Raw genomic sequence first — 20,832 nt, forward strand, 5'->3', positions numbered from 1 at the left:
ATATTATATATATATATATATACATGGTGCTATGCACTAATGAGAAATAAAAAAGATCTAAATTGATGGAAACATATTTTGTTCATAGAAGACTCAATATAGTAAAAATATCAACTCTCCCCAAATTGATTACAAGTTTAATGTAATTCCTACCGAAAACTGCAGCTTTTTTGTAGACATAGACAAGATTATCTAAAATTTATATGGAAAAGCAATAAAAACTAGAATAGCTAAAACAATTTAGAAAAAGAATAAAGGGGGAAGAATCACTCTACCCACTTCTAAGACTCATAGCTACAGCAATAAAGACTGTGTGAGCATTGGCAGAGGGACAGACACATAGATAATACAACAAAACAGAGAACCCAGAAATAATCTCACACAAGTACAGGTGACTGATTTTTAACAGGGTGCAAAAGCAATTCAATGAAGGAAAGACAGTCTTTTCAACAAATGATACTGGAACAGCTGGATGTTCGCAAGGGAAAAAAAGAACTGAACCTAAACCTCACATTTTATACAAAAACTAACCCAAAATGAGTCTGAGAGTTAAACGTAAAACATAAAACTTCATGAGCTAACATAAAGCTTGTTAAAGAATTCTTAGGAAAAAAAATAAAAAAAGAATTCTTAGACGTGACACCAAAAGCACAATCCATGGGGTTCCCTGGTGGTGCAGTGGTTAAGAATCTGCCTGCCAATGCAGGGGACACGGGTTCGAGCCCTGGCCCAGGAAGATCCCAAATGCCATGGAGCAACTAAGCCTGTGTGCCACAACTACTGAGCCCATGAGCCACAACTACTGAAGCCCATGCACCTAGAGCCTGTGCTCCACAACAAGAGAAGCCACCGCAACGTGAAGTCTGAGCACTGCAACAAAGAGTAGCCCTGCTCGCCACAACTAGAGAAAGCCCACACGCAGCAACAAAGACCGAATGCAGTCAAAAATAATTTTTTTTAAAAAAAAGCACGATCCATAAATGGGGGAGGATATCAATAAATTGAACTTCATCAAAATTAAAAACTTACTATGCAAAATACCTGTTAAGAGGATGAAAAGACAAGCTACATCCACACCATGGAGTACTCACAGACAAACTACTGACAGACACACCAACTTGGATGGCTCTCAAGGACAACATGTTGAGTGGAAAAAAAAAAAAGCCAATTTCAAAAGGTCATATACTCATATACAGTATATTATACTGTATGATTCCACTTATACAATATTCTGGGAATGACAGAATTAGAGATGGAGACAGATTAGTTGCCAAGGGTTAGGGATGGTGGGGAATATAAGCAACATGGGTATGACTATAACGGGTAGCATGAGGGAAAGCTTTGTGGTGATGGAATAGTTCTGTATCTTGATTGCAGAGATGGTTACACAAATCTTCACAGGTGATAAAACCACAGAATTACTGTGCCAACGTCAGTTTCCTGGTGTTGATACTGTACTATAGTTCCATAAAATGTAACCATTAGGGGAAACTGGGTAAAGGTATACTGGACTGCTCTGTATTATCTTTGCAAATCCCTATGAATCAAAATAAAAAGTTAAAAAAAATAAAAATCTGTTAGTTGACTTTTTATTAGTGTAAATAAACACTGAAGCAAATAATGTAATGGAATTTTTTTCAACTTGATGGAAAACTGCACACCAGAATCTTAGAATGGCTCTAAACTGAGGAGAGTATGCTAATTTTAGGTAATTCACCTGGAGTTTTTAGTAGCACACACTGCCTCAATATATACCCTAAGTGATTCAAGTCTGAGGAAAATATTATAATTTTTCACATACCAGGTCCCTTAGTTTTATCTATGAAGAAAATTAGCCATTTACCACAGGCCAAGGGGGCAGTAAACCTGCTTGACAACTGGTCAACTCTCCCTTTCCACAGTCTGTTGCAGCAGTCCTGTCCTTAATAGCACCATCTCACTGTCCACCACCTTGATGGTTTCCTGACTGTTGGTCTGGCCTCCAGGCTCTCCCCCAACCACTTTAACGCTTCCTGTACACACCTGAGAAACTAATCTCTCCCAAACACCACTTTTCTTCATATTCTGTGTTACCCAGATGGCAGAAATTCTTAAAACAGGAACAAAGTTAAGAAGACATATTTCAGTTTAATTTAAGAAGAAAAAAGCTTTAAAAATAAACACAAGGCTGGAAAAAGCTGCTTCCAGAGGTAGCAAGTCCTGAGTCACTATATATATTTAAATATATGGGAACCTGAACCTGGGAGACCTGTTCCAGCCACAGAACCCTCTAATCCTGTATCATTTCCCGGATTGTGCTCCCTTCTTCACCTAGCATTCCAAGCCACCCTCTAAAATCTAGCTTCCAAGCTCTTTCTTATCCAACCTCTCCTCCCAGCACTCCTCTCCAGTCAGAACGCTCACTGTTCCTCACCCACATCTTGCTCTGTCTGCTGGTTTTCTTACCTGAATGACTTCTTCCCCTCCCTTCTTTCACCTTTCAAGATCCACTACTGCACCTTCAGGAAGCTTTTCTAATCCCATGCTTAACCTCCTAGTCCACTCCATTCTTGGCATGACACTCATGCTATTATTAATTTACATTTCCATATGTCCTGATTATAAGCTCCAAGATGAAACAGGAAAAACAGCCTCCTGTCTGTCTGCCTTTTTTCTTTTTGGCCGCGCCGCTCTGCATGCAGAATCTTAGTTCCCTGACCAGGGACTGAAACTAGGCCCCCTACAGCAGGGGTCCCCAACCCCCAGGCCACGGACCAGTGCGGCAGACTGTCAGTAACCGGGCCGCACAGCAGGAGGTGCGGGCAAGGGAGCGAAGCTTCATCTGCCTGCTCCCCGTCGCTCGCATCACCACCTGAACCATCCCCGCCCCCATCCGTGGAAAAATTGTCCTCCACAAAATGGGTCCCTGGTGCCAAAAAGGTTGGGGACCGCTGCAGTGGAAGCACTGAGTCCTAACCACTGGACTGTCAGGGAATTCCTGAAGATGGTCTCTCTGCATCAGAGACCACGCATGGTCACCCAGCCCCTTCCCCACTCTGGTGTCTCTAAACACAAGCTTCTTCCCAGGAAATACACTGTTGCGCAGTACACCAATCATTGGACCCTTTACCGAACAGAGTATCATTAGAAGCCGTGCGGGAATACATAAAGGTGCACCTCAGATTCTCGGCGCCTTCTCCTCCCTCCTCCACCCAGAAATGCCCAAGAGCTGTAGGGGAGAAGTCACTGATGCAGCAGCAAGTCTCTGTTCTTGGCCTTTGAGATCTAACTGTGAATTGTAACTAATGGATTAAAAAACCCTGTTCTAGTAGAAACTATTCCTCATCAGTCAACCTCCAATTTACCATCACTGGTCCTCCTTTTTTAATGTCTCCCCCTTTTCAAACAAGTTTCATTTAGGCTTTCCCATCTCTGTCCCTTGGATGTCCCCTAGTCAGTTAAGGGCCCTCTTTTTCTCATCAGAGCCCTATTCAAGGACTCACAAATACTCTTTTCCAGGTATCGTTAAAATACATCAATATATGGGCTTCCCTGGTGGCGCAGTGGTTAAGAATCCGCCTGTCAATGCAGGGGACATGGGTTCGAGCCCTGGTCCGGGAAGATCCCACATGCCACGGAGCAACTAAGCCCGCGAGCCACAACTACGGAGCCCACATGCCACAACTACTGAACCCCGTGTGCCTAGAGCCCGTGCTCCGCAACAACAGAAGCCACTGCAATGAGAAGCACACGCACCGCAACGAAGAGTAGCCCCCGCTCACCACAACTAGAGAAAGCCGCACCTAGTAACGAAGACCCAACACGACCAAAAATACATAAATTAAATAATTTTTTTTTTTTTTGCGGTACGCAGGCCTCTCACTGTTGTGGCCTCTCCCGTTGCGGAGCACAGGCTCCAGACGCGCAGGCTCAGCGGCCATGGCTCACAGGCCCAGCCGCTCCGCGGCATGTGGGATCCTCCCGGACCGGGGCACAAACTCGTGTCCCCTGCATCGGCAGGTGGACTCTCAACCACTGCGCCACCAGGGAAGCCCTAAATAAATTTTTTTTTAAAATCAATATATGTATAAGGAATGAATGCTAATGGGTATGAGATTTCTTTTGGGGGTGATGAAAATGTTCTGTAATTAAATAATGGTGACAGCTGCACAATTCTGTGAATATACTAAAAACCACTGAATCATATACATTTTAAAAGGGTGAATTTTATGTTAAGTGAATTATATCTCAATTTCTTTTTTTTTAAGGTAAGATTCTCCACTAGTATCCCTGCATTTACATTTGGCAGTGGGGAGGAAACTCACCTTAAATTTTGGAAAGAGCCTTTTCTCACATAATTCTTGGAGAACATAGTCAATTACCTTCCTCAAACATTTAAGTGCCTATCATAGAACAGGCACCATGATAGCTGCCACAGAGAACAGTCACCAGACCGGCACAGAACCTACCCTGCTGGAGCCTAGAGAGGGGAAGACACCCAAATATTTAATTATCACTGTGCTAAGAGCTAGGAAGAAAAAGTATAAAGTAAGAATGACCTAATCAGGGAGGGGAACATGGGGGGTGGGCAGGGTCCCAAAAAAGCACATCTCTATGAGGCACATGTATGCCTCAGCCCATATAAGGTAGTTAACAACTAGTTTGGGCTGACTAGCAGTACAATGAAATCCCTAGATCACAGGGGTTTGGAGGCCATGCAATTGATAATTGGCTCCCACCCACCACAGGAGACTCACCTGGTCTTGAGGTAAAGTGACCCTGCATTTATGTATGTGAATGTTTTACCCACTGACAGTGTTACGATAACATTTCAGTGTACTCACAAGTGTTTGTGTTTATTATTCATGTAATCAGGGGCAAATACAAAAAGAAAATTAAGTTATGCTGAAAAACTGCATGCATTCAAGTCTCTGGTTATTAATTATGACTGCACAGAAAGCACAGGACTTGTACAAACTCAAAAGATATAGAAGGTCCAATTTTTGGCTCAAAAGCATTATAAGTACCTAAATCAATTATTTATTTGAAAACAGTAAGCTCATATCTTTAATCCTAGATCAGACGTCAGCTACCTACAGCCTGTGGGTCAAATCTGGCCAACCCCCTGTTTTTATAAACAAGTCTTCCTGGAATACAGCCATGCCCATTTGTTTATATACTGAATAGCTGCTTTCCCAACACAACTGCAGAACTCAGTAGTGTCAAGAAAGACCTTATCGCCAATAAGGTCTAAAATATTTACTACTTGAACGTTACCCCCCCCCAAAAAAAAGCCAACTTGTACTAGGCAAAAGTAGCCCACATTGATTTGGAACAAAATAATCTTTTTATACATTCTTTAGGGACTTCCCTGGTGTTGCAGTGGTTAGGAATCCGCCTGCCAGTGCAGGGGACACGGGTTCGAGCCCTGGTCCGGGAGGATCCCACATGCCGCAGATCAACTAAGCCTGTGCACCACAACTACTGAGTCTGCACTCTAGAGCCCGTGAGCCACAACTACTGAGCCCGCGTGCCACAACTAATGAAGTGCATGCACCTAGAGCCCAGGCTCTGCAACAAGAGAAGCCACTGCAATGAGAAGTCCGCGCACCACAATGAAGAGTAGCCCTGCTCGCCGCGACTAGAGAAAGCCCATGCACAGCAACAAAGACCCAAAGCAGCCAAAAATAAATAAATAAAAATAAATAAATATACATCCTTTAGCAATTAAGTGTTCCAGTGGATAAGCAACAGACTTGAAATGCAAAGGATTCTAACTCTACTTAATAAGTCAATCTGCTATGGAGCGCTAGATAAATCATAATTACTCTACGTTTTATATGTCAGTAAAATTCAGAGCAGTTAGGTCAGAGTTTTGCATAAGTGCTCAGAACGACTGAAAGCGGGCCTGGGAAAGGTTTTTGCATTAATTATCCTTCCCTACCCAATAAATTACCCCAAAGTTCGGTTGCTTAAAATAAATATTATCTCCCCAAGTTTTCTGTGGGTCAGGAATTCAGGGTTGATTGGGGCTGCCATCACCTGAAACTTGACTGTAGCTGGGGGATGTGCTTCCAAGGCAGCTTACTTATATGCTTGGCAATTTGGTACAAGAGACATCAGTTCCTTTCCACAAGACCTCCTGAGTGTCCTTGTAACATAGCAGCCAGCTTCCCCAGAGTGAATAACCCATGAGAAAGAGATAAGAGGATACAACACTCTTTTTATGACTTTGCTTCGAAAGTAAATAGTATAACTTCCACATCACATTCTATTCTTTATAGAACCAAGAGTCTCTAAGTACAACACACATTCAAGAGAATCAAAGTTAGACGCCACTTTTTAAACGGAGAGGTGTCAAAGAATCTGCAGATATATTAACATCACTTCAGGGTTTCAAATGATGAGTAAACAGCTTCAACAACATAACCAACAAGGTTTGGCTGACTAAAAAGAATCTGTGCTTAACCATTTTCATACCACGTATTTTCTACTTATGATAGGAGAGAGGGTGCATCACCATTTGTTAACAATCACCAAAGAAAAAAGTAAGCCAACAGAAAAAAGGCAAGGCACTTCAGCTTTTCACATCTGACACAGTAATGATGATGACAGGCAGTTATATATTTGCTTTAGTTTTACTTTTGCTTTGTTTGTCTTCCTGCAAGGAGAAGGAAAATTATGGTGACTAAATCATGAATAGATCAAAAATAATTACAAAGCTGGACTGGGATGAACAAGTATTTATGATTCAGAGCCACATAAAAGATTTTCTCAGATATAAACAAAAAAACACAAAGAAACAGAAATTTAGACATGCATTCATAATAGGGGGGTGCTTGGGGAGAGTGTATTATACCATGATTGCTACAGATTTGTATCAGAGTAACTTCTGAAACAAGGAACATATACAGTGGGGAAAAAAAGCTACTTACAATAATTAAGCTTTATTTTGAAAATAAATGTTACTAGACAATGAACACTTGACCAAATTCACCTGTTAAGATTTTGAGTTTCATTAGAGGAGGCAAGAAGGCCTAGGAAACAAAACTTTCTGAGGTCAATGAAGTAACAGCCGTCCTGATTTCCTCAATAGGAAGCTCAAAAATTGTCCTGAATTGGAAAATTAAACCACTTTAAAATAAATTCATTAAAAACCCACTCTACCAAGTTGATAGTGTCCTGCCAAAATTCAAGTCCACCCAGAACCTGTGAATGTGGCCTTATTTAGATATAGGGTCTTTGCAGATATAACCAAATTAAGATGAGGTCACACTGGGTGGACCCTAAATCAGTGACTAATGTCTTTATAAGAGGTAACTTTGCAACACAGAGATACATGGAGAATAAATACCATGTGACAAAAAGAGCCAGATATTGGAATGATGTGTCTATAAGCCAAGGAATGCCAAGGATTGCCAGCAACAACCAGAAGCCAGGAAAGAACATGGAACAGATTCTTCATCTGAGGCCCCAAGAAAGAATCAACCCTGCTGACGCCTTGATTTCAGAACTTCAAAAAAAAAAATTTCTGTTGCTCTAAGCTACCAAGTTTGTAGTAATTTATTATGGCAGCCAGAGAAAACTAACACATCCACCTAGCTAGTATTACGGAACTTAAGTAATCTCATCATTTGCAGTATTAAAATATTTATTCACAAACTCAGAACAATGGGAGATAGCATCTCCATTGAATGCACTGCTCTTTTTGGGTACTGTCACAGGGATGAATTTGACTTAAGATTCCAATGGACTTTGTACATTGCTGTCAGCCATCAGAGAGCCACTGAGGTTCTCCCAAGAGCCAGTAAAGCACATGCACAGAGCAGGAGGTCAGTTCACCTTAGATGATATCCAACAGCCGTAAAAAAACCTATGTCTTTGTTGAAGTCCTCCTGCTGGACCAGAAGTTTAACACAAAACTGCAGGTTTCAAGAAGTTAATCGTCCAGATTTAAAGTCCTCTTATCTAGATAACCAACAAGGACCTACTGTATAGTACAGGGAACTCTGTTTAATATTCTGTAATAACCTAAATGGGAAAAGAATTTGAAAAAGAATAGATACATGTATATGTATAACCGAATCACTTTACTGTACACCTGAAACTAATACAACACTGTTAATCAACTATATTCCAATATAAAATTTAAAAAATTTTTTAATAAAATAAAGTCCTCTTATATTGTGCTTATTACATCATAGCGACGACAGTTTTTCTAATAGTAACTACTGATAGGCTATGGGTTACAATTTCACTTTTTACTACTTCTGAGTTTCCAAAAATAATGTTTCCCTTAAGCTCCATTTAAATTATTTTAAACTCAAGCCAGTGCAAATATGCATGGCTGATTTTACATACCAGTCTGACAGAATGAAGCAGTTTCTAGTGCTTTCTGAAAAGAATGGCTGGACATTTTTCCATTTTATCACCCTTACATCTTCAGCACAAACTAAGAGATACTACATAGGATAAAATATAAACTTCTGCCCCATTTATTTCCTATCAAATTGTGTTATAACATTTCTAAGACTCAACTATTATTTGGAACACCCAAGGGAACTGGATTCAGAGTCTCCAAAAAAGACGTTCGTTCCTTTGTTAATCTCTCCTGATTAAAGCTTAAGCCAGTACAACTTAATACATCTCCACTAAGTGAATATTCATAGTTACCTGAGCAACTGGCAAGCATATAAGAATGAAAATACTGACCACAAAAAGTCACCTTTAAGGATTATTTTTCTAGAAAGGCCTGCCTCTCTCTATATAAAAAGCAATATTGACCTACCTTGTTTTCGAACATCTTCTACAGCAGCCACAAGCTCCTCCTTGAGAAACTGACTCTCCTTTGCAATTTTATCCCCCTTCTCCAAGAAATTCTCAGTTGCCTGTTCAACAGATGCAGCCAAAACATGGGCCTTCTTAGAACGACCTCTCTTCTTATTAGAGGGCCCCTTGCTATTGGTGTTTACCAGGGTTGTAACCTGAAAGTTTCATTTTTGAAAATTAAATTGTAGTCAATTAAAATTTAAAAAAAAACAGAAAGACTAACATCTTTAAAGGTAGCAAGAATAAATTATTCATAATAAAATGAAACATCACACTTATGAGATTCCACTAAGCATTAACAAATAACATACAACTCTCTCCATATTTAAGATATTCAGGAATGATATTCTATTTAGTTTCCAAAATAATTTAGCTATCTCAATGTGTAAGCTAAGAAATATAATGAGTATTTTAATTCTTCAAACGTGATCATTAGGTTTTTAAACTTCATTTTACAAATTAAAAACTGGTAACAAACAAGTTACGTCTCTACTGCATGTCATCAAGAAGGTTAGAAAGAGGTTAACAATGAATTTATTAGATCTGCCTGGAGGTCACATTTTTCCATGTTTTCAACCTGTGCAAAATGTTTTAAGATAACTTGCTTCTGAAATCTTTTCAGTGTATTCACACAAATCACAATTAATTAGGAAAGGCCCTTAATAAAGAAAGGAACAATTGCCCAAAGCAGCCTACTGTGATGATGTTTTAAGTCCCAGACATTAACCATCATTAACACATATAATAATGATGACCTGTATAGGCTGAAGATGACTAAACATTTATTAGTGTAACGCGGTCCACAGAAGACCTGAGAGCTGCAGTAGATGGGCTCCAAGAAAGTAAATATTCTCGAGTATTACCACCCACTCCTACTTACTTACTTATAATACTAGTTTATATTTATGAGCTAGAATGGAGTTTTTTAAAAAGATAGCACATGCCATTACATCTCATTTTCATGCTAGCACAGTATCTGTCTGTCTGTCTGTCTGTCTCTCTCTCTCTCTCTCTCTCACACACACACACACACAAACACACACATACACAGGAGTAAAATGTGCCAAAACACTAAAAGTGCATAGCTAGTTGCTAACAGTGAATGAAATGTCATCACACTGTGATATTTGTACTTGTAACAAAACATACCAAACCTACACCCTCAAGTTAAATGACCTGTTAATCAATCCTAGACAACAAAAGGTGTGTTAAGCAGGGTGAAGAAGCTTAACAGTCAAGGCTCCGCATCCTATCTTTTTTTGAAATACTTTTAAGTACTAGTTGCACTACATACACTAGCCCCTATTACTGCCAGTAAGACTGAAAAAATGGCAGCAAATGTGTTTCTAAAGGGCTAAATGAATCCACACATCAATATTTAACTATTAGCGGAGCCAAACTGTCTCATTACTATCAGCCTAAACTCAACCACTCAAATTAAGGCTTTGAACTAAATAACCTTGCCCTGTGTTTATTACCTGGGCCTATTGCTATGGAATCCTGTTACAACAACTACGTATTTGTTTGCAGCTTCTTACCTGGGTAACAAGAGGCTCCAGCAGTCTTTCAACTGCCAGAGTCCTGATCTCTAGACTTTTGGGGTCCCATTTGAAGTTTATGTTGCCTGTGTGGACAGCAGTCATTTCTGAAAGAGAAGGAGACAAGGTCAGGCAAGTATCAAACACAAACATGAAACATATAACAAGTCTTCTCCTACTTAAGGACTTTTATACCAGGAAAGCTACAATCACAAGATGAAAAAAATTCTTACCAGCCTGCACATGAGGGCCCATAATTCTTACAACCTCTTACACTTAAGATTTCGAGTTTACAAACATTAGGGCTACTGTAAGAGGGCATTCCCAAACACAGAGCTTTTCCCTTTTGGCTTCTCTGGCACCAAGACACTTCTACCTCGAGTTTTTCCACACTGACTTAGAATTAGGATGAAAAGCTAAAGTGAAAGAAGACTAATACAGAAGATTCTGGTTTTTCTTATTCCAAAATATTTATAGTACACTATTATCTAAAAGGTAAACCTCACTTCACTGTCTGATGTATTCTTAGAGAATATCTTCTCTTACTGTATTAAAACATAATGCTTAAGCCTACTGCCCTCTGCACCTACAGCTATTATCACTTGTAGCCAGAAGAAATTTCAAGTCACACACTTAGTCAAATATCACTGTATCAGTGTCAAGGTAAACTTCCATTAGACAGAGGCTTTAAGACTAAGGAAAAAAGACTTCAGCCAAAATACCAAGCAGCTGGTGTTTGCTTCTAAAAGTAGTGCCTCAAAGATTAAAGAAAAACCAGAAAACCAGGTGAGACATGTAGCTGAAGTAAACACTAAAACTTTCCAGACAACAAACTGTTCATAGAAATATAAAACCTTTTAGGGTGCATTTTTGTGAACAAGAAATTCTACCTCTCAATTTTTATTCTAGGAAAAATTAAGGTACATGTAAAAACTTGGATACAATGATGTTCACATCAGCACTGTATACAATCATTAAAAACTGGAAACTACCTAAATTTCAAACAGATCACTGAATAAATCACACAACCAACCACACAAGGGGATACTGTGCTACTCTTAAAAAACTATACTGACAAAATTCAGAAAAAAACAAAAATTAGTGTTCTCACTGCCCAGGTCTTTATTTCTATTAAATACTATTTCCTTAAAAAAAAAAAAAAGGCTTATTAAAGGTCTGATACATCCTGTTGCGCAGAAAGCAAGGAAAGACACAAAGACTAACAAGATCATATCAACAAGATACTAGAACCAAGGGCTCCATTGGCTAAATTCACAAGTTGAGTATCAAGAAGAATAACTGTAACTGCCTATTAGATAGCTATCCTACGACCACAGGGATCCCCAAAAGAAAGGGGGTGGGAAGAGAATTTCTGTACCATAAATATAGAATAGAATTAGAAAATGACCATTTTGTAAACCCCAGTGGGATAACTGATTCAAACACGGATTATCAATGAATGTTAACAACATTAGGTGATAAGCTATTGGGGAATAGGGTATTTGTAAGGTGCCGAAGTACCACCTGAACAGGTTACTTACTAATTACAAAGCGGGGAGGATACACCTTTACAGTGTTGGGATCTAATAATCATCCCCTTAAATAACTAAACTTAGTATTGCTAATAATGCAACTCTGATAGTATATGCCTAACCCAATGAAATATGAAGTGCCCTACGTTTCCTAAAAAGTACTCTTAATGAAAAAAAAGTTTTAAATGTTTTTCAAGAGCCTCTGTATTACTATAAACTGAGCAAAATTATCTGTGCAACAGCAAAATTAAAATTAAATGTTTAACCTGAGTCTAATGAAGCCTCTGCACAGGGATTCTAAGCCTTTTTCAATGTACGGATCCCTTTAGCAGTCTAGTAAAGTCTATAGACTAATGTTGTCCAATAGAAATATAATACAAGCCACCTATGTAATTTAAATTTTTCCAGTAGCCGTGTTAAAAAAGTAAAAAGAAACTGATGAAATTAATTTCAATAATATATTTTATTTAAAACAGTATATCTAAAATATTATCATTTCGTTATGTAATCAGTTTTTTTTTAATTAGAGACGTTTACATAAGTACTAAGTACTTGGAAATCTGGGATGTGTTTTACACTTAAGGCACATTTAAATTCAAGCAAGCCACACTTCAAGGGCTCAATAGCCACATGTGGCTAGTGGCTTCAGTACTGCACAGGGTAGCTATAGACCCTTTCTCAGAACTTTTTTGAAATGCGTGAAATATAATTCAAAGGATTACCGCCAAGGGGGCTTCCCTGGTGGCACAGTGGTTGAGAGTCTGCCTGCCGATGCAGGGGACACGGGTTCATGCCCCGGTCCGGAAGGCCCATGAGCCATGGCCACTGAGCCTGAGCGTCTGGAGCCTGTGCTCCGCAACGGGAGAGGCCACAACAGTGAGAGGCCCGCATACCGCAAAAAAAAAAAAAAGGATTACCAAAGAAACACATATATTGAAATTTAGTTATAAAAATACTTTACAAATGTGCGATGCAGTAATATATATGCTCTTTATTAACATATTAAATAAGATGTCAAGGGACTTCCCTGGCGGTGCAGTGGTTAAGGATCTGCCTGCCAATGCAGGGGACACAGATTCGAGCCCTGGTCCAGGAAGATCTCACATGCTGTGGAGCAACTAAGCCCGTGTGCCACAACTACTGAGCCCGCACTCTAGAACCTGTGAGCCATAACTACTGAGCCTGTGTGCCACAACTACTGAAGCCTGCGTGCCTAGAGCCGGTGCTCCGCAAAAAGAGAAGCCACCACAATGAGAAGCCCGTGCACTGCAACAAAGAGTAGCCCCCGCTCGCCGCAACTAGAGAAAGCCCGCGCACAGCAAGGAAGACCCAACACAGCCAAAAAAATAAATAATTTTTTTTTTAAAATGTCAAGGGGCTTCCCTGGTGGCGCAGTGGTTGAGGATCTGCCTGCCAATGCAGGAGACACAGGTTCGAGCCCTGGTCTGGGAAGATCCCACATGCCGCAGAGCAACTAGGCCCGTGAGCCACAACTACTGAGCCTGCGCGTCTGGAGCCTGTGCTCCGCAACAAGAGAGGCCGCGACAGTGAGAGGCCCGCGCACCGTGATGAAGAGTGGCCCCCACTCGCCACAACTAGAGAAAGCCCTCACACAGAAACGAAGACCCAACACAGCCAAAAATAAATTAAAAAAAAAAAAAAAGTCAAGAAGTCTGATAACTACTTCAAAGTAATAATGAACACACACTTTTTCAAGATACATTACAATTGCTACATATATGAAAAGCACTGAGAGTCCTACTAGTGGGACAAAGTTAGAGGTTCAACTGAAAACTGGAGTTGGTTTTCTATTGTTAATAAAAGAAGGAAATGCTAAATTCCTATTAATATTAACAACAAAGACAAAATTTTTCCAATTCAAATTCAATGCAGGTTAAGAAACCCTAACCTAGACCGTATTGCAAGTTTATATGAAGTATAGAAGTTTATAGGGGATACACATGCATGTTAAACAACACCATGAGGTAACAGACAAATCCAGAATGTAAGGCATCCTACAAGACAACAGGACATTAACTTGTCAGAAAGTCAACATGGGGGGGTGTGGGGAATATTTCAGACTTTAAGGCTCAGGAGACATAAGAATCTAATGCAACACATGTATCTTGTTTGGATCCCAGTTTGAAACAAAAAGCTATTAAGAAGACATTTGCAGGGAAATTGGTAAATTTTTAATATTTATATTATGGAATTACTGCTCAATTTCATAGGTGTGATAATGAATTGTGGCTATATAGAAAAAGGACTATTTTTAGGAGATGCATGTTGAAATACCTAGGGGTGAAATGTCAAGATGATTGCAACTTTCAAATTCAGCGAAAGTAAAAATACATACACATAGAGACCAAGGAATTATGAAAAAATATTCATAAATGTTAAATTAGATGGAAGACGTGTGTGGCTGGGTGTGTATATCTGAAATTTCTCATTTTAAAAATGGGGAAAATGTAGAGGTTTATGAGAAAATGTTCAAAATACATACTACTGAAGACGGAAAGGGGATTTTGAAAACAATATGAAGTATAACTGCAGGGGGATATATAAACCAAAATATTAACAATGATGTTACCTCTAAGATTTGGGGATTATGAGTGGTTTTAACATTCTTTTTTATAATTGTATTTTATGATTTTATAAAATGACAGGTATTTAGAAAGTTATTTTTGTAATGAAAAAAAGTACAATCTTTATTTTACAAATTGTAAGGAGGACAATATAATCAAAAGGCAGGCTTGACCATCACTTAATCACTTTGAACTTGTTTCCTCCTTTATAAAATAAAACTATCATTTACTTTTTAGAAAAAGACTATCAGGGACTTCCCTGGTGGTCCAGTGGTAAAGAATCCACCTTCCAATGCAGGGGACACAGGTTTGACCCCTGGTCGGGGAACTAAGATCCCACATGCCATGGGGCAACTAAGCCTGCATGCCAGAACTACTGAGCTCTCGCATCTCAACTAGAGAGCCTGAGTGCCACAAACTACAGAGCCCACACGCTCTGAAGCCCATGCACCACAGCTAGAGAGAAGCCCGCAAGCCGCAACGAAAGATCCCTCATGCCTCAACAAAGATCCAGTGTGCTGCAACTAAGACCCGATGCAGCCAAAAAAAAAAAAGAAAAAAAATAATAATAATAGGGGTCTTCCCTGGTGGCGCAGGGGCTAAGAATCCTCCTGCCAATGCAGGGGCCACGGGTTTGAGCCCTGGTCCGGGAAGATACCACATGCCGCGGAGCAACTAAGCCCACACGCCACAGCTACTGAGGCTGCATGTCACAACTACTGAAGCCTGTGCACCTAGAGCCTGTGCTCCGCAACAAGAGAAGCCACTGCAATGAGAAGCCCGCGCACCACAACAAAGAGCAGCCCCGCTCGCCGCAACCAGAGAAAGCCCGCGTGCAGCAATGAAGGCCCAACGCAGCCAAAAATAAATAAATAAATACATACATTTATTAAAATAATAAAGAAAAAAAGACTATCATTATCTTTAGATGGCTTTTGTGAACATTAAATTAAACAGACTGTGATCCGCTGAATGAGTCCACGCTAACATGAACAAAAGAGAAGAAAAGTTCCTCTGTAATAGGAAATTAACCAACAAATAGGGAAGGAATAACATATTTAGAAAAATCACCATTTAGGAAACATCATAATAATATTCAGGCAAGAATTATCAAAGAATGCTAAAGCAAACAGATGAAAAGTTTACTAAGAAACTGAGTACTTACATAGTCTCATAGTAACTCCCAACAGATTACTGATTACCAAGAGGGGAAATATAACTCTGTAGTACAGAAACCTGGCAAACACCACCTTAGCCAAGTGACAAAAATTAACATCCCTAATAATGGGACAAATGGACATCATGTACCCCCTGGTACAATGCACTGAGAAGGATACAGCATCACCTTCTGTGGTATTTCCTACCAATATTATCTAACCTCAATCTTGTCATGAGGAAACATCAGACAAACTCAAAGTGATGGATATTCTACAGAATAACTAGCTACAGTCTTCAAAAATGTCAAGGTAGGAAAAACAAAGATAGGCTGAGAAATTCTTCCAAATTAAAAGAGGCTAAAAAAGACATGAAAACTAAATGTAGTCATTCTGGACTGAAAATTGTATTAGGAGGAAAAAAAATTGAGACAACTGATAAAATTTGATCAGGGACTCTGAAATAGATAATAAATAGTAATGTATCAATGTTAACTTTTCAAATTCCCGTCATTATATTGTAGCTATGTCCTTGTGACATGTAATGGGAATGATGTCTGCAACTTATTCTTATATGGTTTAGAAAAAACTAATGTATTAAATATATGCATATATACAGAGAAGAACGGAAAGTGGGAGGAAGAGTGGGAAGGAGAAGAAAAGAAGGAAGAGAGGAGAAAGACAAGGAACAGAGGGAAATTGAAGGGGAAAATGAGAGACAGTATGGAGAAAGGGAGGGGTAGAAGGAGAGAAGAGAAGGGAGGAGGAGAGGGAGAGAACAAGGGGGGAGGGGAGAGGAGAGGAGAGGAGAGGAAGAGATGTCTTGAAATGTGGCTAGTGTAGCTGAGAATTGATTATCTTTATTTTATTTCATTTTAATTAATGTTAAATAGCCACCAGTGACTACCTTATCGGACAGCACAGTTCTAAACCCTCTACAGAAAGCAACATCAGACATCTACATCCTATATTTGAATAATGACCAGGACAAGGTAGAACTGCGCATGTCTGTTACCAGTACACTCCTAATAACTTTACTATAAAAAATATGTTTGTATCCTCTCCCATAAATGCATGCTTGAGGCACAAACAGGTAGACTCCTTTAGATATAGCTGAAAATATTACTGGAGGCATCATCTAAAAATTCTAGAATCGCTGAAGATGGAATGCCAAAAGGAATGTGGATTTGCTTAATCTGGTAACACAAAATGCCCATTTCCAGGGAATTTGTTTCATTTCAAGTGGGCAAATTTGCTCTCTACACTCATATTATGTCAAGCCTATACTTTGGTTTTTAAAGGTTATTTGCCCACTAAACATCAGCCCAAGTGAGCAAACCCTAGGAGATGGGAGTCCTTTAGATTGCTACAGGACTGACAACAGCTCAAGCAAATGTCATCAAATGTCAAAGATAAGACATTTCAGAAGGAATGATTTTTCCCCATGGATCCCACATTTCTGTATCCTAGCATTCCAGCCACTGTATCAACACAGAACAGAAAATCTTTCAAAGGTTGCAGAGGGAAGGAGTCAAAAGACAACTTAAGTGAAGTTAGCTGCAAGAAGACATGTGGTCACATTTGGATTTTAATTATTAAACAAGTACAACATACAACAATTCACTTTCCCAAAGAAATACACCTTTTCATTTTTTTCTTGAAATAAGAAGCCTTCTTGAAAGGAGCTCAGGGAAAAGCACTTAGCCTAACCCCTGCCTGAGGAAAGGCACCTGGCCTGAGGACTTGAATACTTTTGAAAACCAGCAAACAAGATCCAAACACCATACACATGCATTCTTACGGTTTTAGAATCCATTGCTCAGGCCCAATGAGCAAAACTGGAGAGGATGAGAGTCCTGAGCTGAGAGAGAGACAAGGTCTCAAGCCACAGGGAAGCTGCCAAGGAGAAGAAAAGCTGTTTGGAGATAACTCAAAGAGGGAGCAAGCTGCCCAAGGTGAGCCTGGGAAGACTGGACCAGTCCAGTATCGGGGAAAAAGGCTTCAGACACTTGGAGAAAAATTAGGACTGCCTTAGAGAAAGAACAAGAGTCCCCTGATGATCTGTACACATGTTGATTGATAATAAATTTTAAATTATCAAAAAAACAGTCTTTTTGGTCTTTTGTTTTCCCAATTACAAAATAATTTCACTTTCTTATTAACTGGAAAAGAAGGCAGAGTGTAAGCACACTAATGAACTGCAAACGACCCTGACCTCTCTGGGTCTGGGGAGACCCACTAGGGACTGGTAAATGGGAAAAGCATGTGCCCAGCTTCCCATGAGCTCCAGGCAATCTTTATCATGCACACCTCTGGTTAGCAGATCATTCGATTTTTTAAGAGATCCAAACTTGCAGATTTTTACATTAAATCTCCCAACTTTAATGTTAGAAACTTGTTCCAAAAGATTTTACCACTGTATGGGACAAACACTCATATCTGAGTACTATGTTTGCCCTGTTGGTCACCACTTTGCAATCACTAAACAAGATTCTCCCCTGAAGTCCTTTCTGATTGATTCCACATCCCAAAACTCCACATCCTCTTAAGTACTGTCTCTGAGGAGGGAGGTGTTAAGGCAAAAGACTCAAATCACTCACTTCCATTGAGAAACTTGAAATATACTGACACTTGAGAACCGAGAACCCATTCAGTGTGTTTTCAAGTCTTTCAATAACCATGATGGAAGCAGACTGCCTTGTGAGGCATCTTTAATCAAAGGCCCCTCCAAGAGTGACACCAAATGTTATTAAACTATAGTACAGAATCAAGTTATGCTTTTGGTGACCCCAACCCTACAAGGATTTCAAACAGCAGAGGTAGAACATTTAAAAATCTAATGAAGGGCTTCCCTCGTGGCGCAGTGGTTAAGAATCCGCCTGCCAATGCAGGGGACACGGGTTCCAGCCCTGGTCTGGGAAGATCCCACATGCCGCAGAGCAACTAAGCCCGTGCACCACAACTACTGAGCCTGCGCTCTACAGCCCATGAGCCACAATTGCTGAAGCCCATGTGCCTGAGCCTGTGCTCCACAACAGCAGAAGCCACTGCAATGAGAAGCCCGTGCACTGCAAGGAAGAGTAGCCCCCACTCACCGCAACTAGAGAAAGCCCACGTGCAGCAACGAAGACCCAACGCAGCCAAAAATAAATTAAATAAATTAATTTTTAAAAAAAAGAATACTGACCTCTTCAAAGTTTAAAAAAAAATTTTTTTTTTAAATCTAATGAAAATACGTTCTCTGGAAAGAACATGGCTCCCGGAACCAGCTTCGTCATTTATTTATTCTCTGACCTTGGACAAGTGACCTCACCTTTCTAGATCCTCAGTTTTCTCATCTATAAAATGAAAGGGGTTGAATTCTAAGCTCCATGTCCTTCCAGCTCTGAAATTCTAGTATTCCCTTCATTTAAATGGTCTCTCAGTAGCCTCTGAAGTGTTTCATTAAACATAATTGATTTTTCCCAGGTTTAGCCTGTGGTATTCCTACCTGTATTTTAAGTTTTAACCTGATAACTATGCTTATGTTTCTTTATATGCCTTAAGTTGCTAGCAAGGTACTTTATGCAAAGATGCTTTATGCAGAGCAGACACAGTATTAGTTGAATTAAATTTATGCAATCTGATTTTGAAATATTTACAAGCCTACCAAGACAAAGTTCCTGCTTCAATCTTAGTCATAGCTTCTGCTTCTCTACAATTAATGACATTGTTTAAAGTAACTAAACAAATAACTTTTAAACTCTTGGCAATTTCTAGTTTTCCAATTAACTTACAGAGCACTCCTTCACAAGACCTATTACAAAACCTACTAGAGCCAGCCAACCTTAATGAATTACAGCAACCTTAGGTTTTTCCAGGAGGGATCACGCTTAGTGGAATGAAATAAAAAGTTAAACTGTAGTTACTCAGTCTTCATTACCTTATAAATAGCAATCCTGGCTATAAAGCAAAAGTTCACTATAAATTCAGACAGGGGCAGAGACGGTGGGCATGTGACTAGCAATATTCATGACAGAAAGAGAAATGGAGAAGCAACAAGCAGAAAATAAAAGCATAGTTCCATCAGAACCAAGGAGGCTGATTGTTGGCAAACTGTCTCATTTGTGCAAAGAGCTATATACCTTCTCCAAAAATATTAAATGTTCATTTACAACAGAATGGCCACATTATTCTTAAAATCTGTCTGCTCCAAAGCTTTAGAATATCCGCACCTAGCTACTAAATGCCAATTTTTTTTTTAAACAGCAAGGTTAAGTTAATGCAGTGTTAGAATGGTTCATTTAAATGCAAATTAGGAAATTTAGAAATTAAAGTACCCACAGTAACGTTAACTGTCACAGTGCACAAGATATAGGACTGTGGATTACTCAGGGCAGTCGTAGGGATGCCAGGTTGCATCTGCATTAAACAGTTACCACAGCTGGTGGAATCTCAACTCTCAAATCTCCCAGTTACTGTCAAAAAAAAAAAAAAGGTAACCTTTATAATTAAAACTCACTCCAGGGACTTCCCTGGTGGCACAGTGGTTAAGAATCTGCCTGCCAATGCAGGGAACATGGGTTTGAGCCCTGGTCTGGGAAGATCCCACATACTGCAGAGCAACTAAGCCCATGCGCCACAACTACTGAGCCTGCACTCTAGAGCCCACAAGCCACAACTACTGAGCCCGCGTGCTGCAACTACTGAAGCCCTCGCGCCTAGAGCCGGTGTTCCGCAACAAGAGAAGCCACGGCAATGAGAAGCCTGAACACCGCAACAAAGAGTAGCCCCTGCTCGCTGCAACTAGAGAAAGCCTGTGCGCAGCAACGAAGAAAGACCCAATGCAGCCAAAAATAAAATAAATAAATTTATATATTAAAAAAAGCACAGATTCATGTAAACAAAAAGAAAACCTGTTCCCCCCCAACCACCACAAAAAAAAGCACAGTCTCTTTCTAATCACAAGTACAATATCATTGTCCAAAAAAAAAATGCTTAGCCTTGGTCAAACCTGAGAGCCAAAACACAATCAAAGTAAAAAGTTTCCATCTACAGCAGAATACGGGATTACATAAACCAGTGATCAACTCATATACAAATACATTTTATATCAGGAACTTATATGGCACATAGTACAAGTTGTCACTCCACTTCCAGGTATATATAGATCTATAAGAAAAAGGACACTTGGCTAGATCTTTATTATTTTTTTAAGATTATAATTATGATTACT

The 20,832-nt window shown here is 39.7% G+C and overlaps 1 protein-coding gene across 1 annotated transcript in view; it reads right to left on the minus strand.

Annotated features, from left to right (window-relative positions):
- CTNNA1 (catenin alpha 1) overlaps positions 1-20,832 on the minus strand; it is a 181,231-nt gene that overhangs the window by 142,706 nt on the left and 17,693 nt on the right. The window contains exons 2-3 of the mRNA XM_082836989.1: positions 10,347-10,453; positions 8,768-8,963 (exon numbers count right to left, since the gene is read on the minus strand). Of these exons, the coding sequence (XP_082693115.1) occupies positions 8,768-8,963; positions 10,347-10,451 (301 nt within the window). The 5' untranslated portion in view covers positions 10,452-10,453. The remainder of the gene's footprint in view (positions 1-8,767; positions 8,964-10,346; positions 10,454-20,832) is intronic.

Source organism: Leucopleurus acutus (genome assembly GCF_964270905.1).
Source record: "Leucopleurus acutus genome assembly, chromosome: 3".
Taxonomy (NCBI): domain Eukaryota; kingdom Metazoa; phylum Chordata; class Mammalia; order Artiodactyla; family Delphinidae; genus Leucopleurus; species Leucopleurus acutus.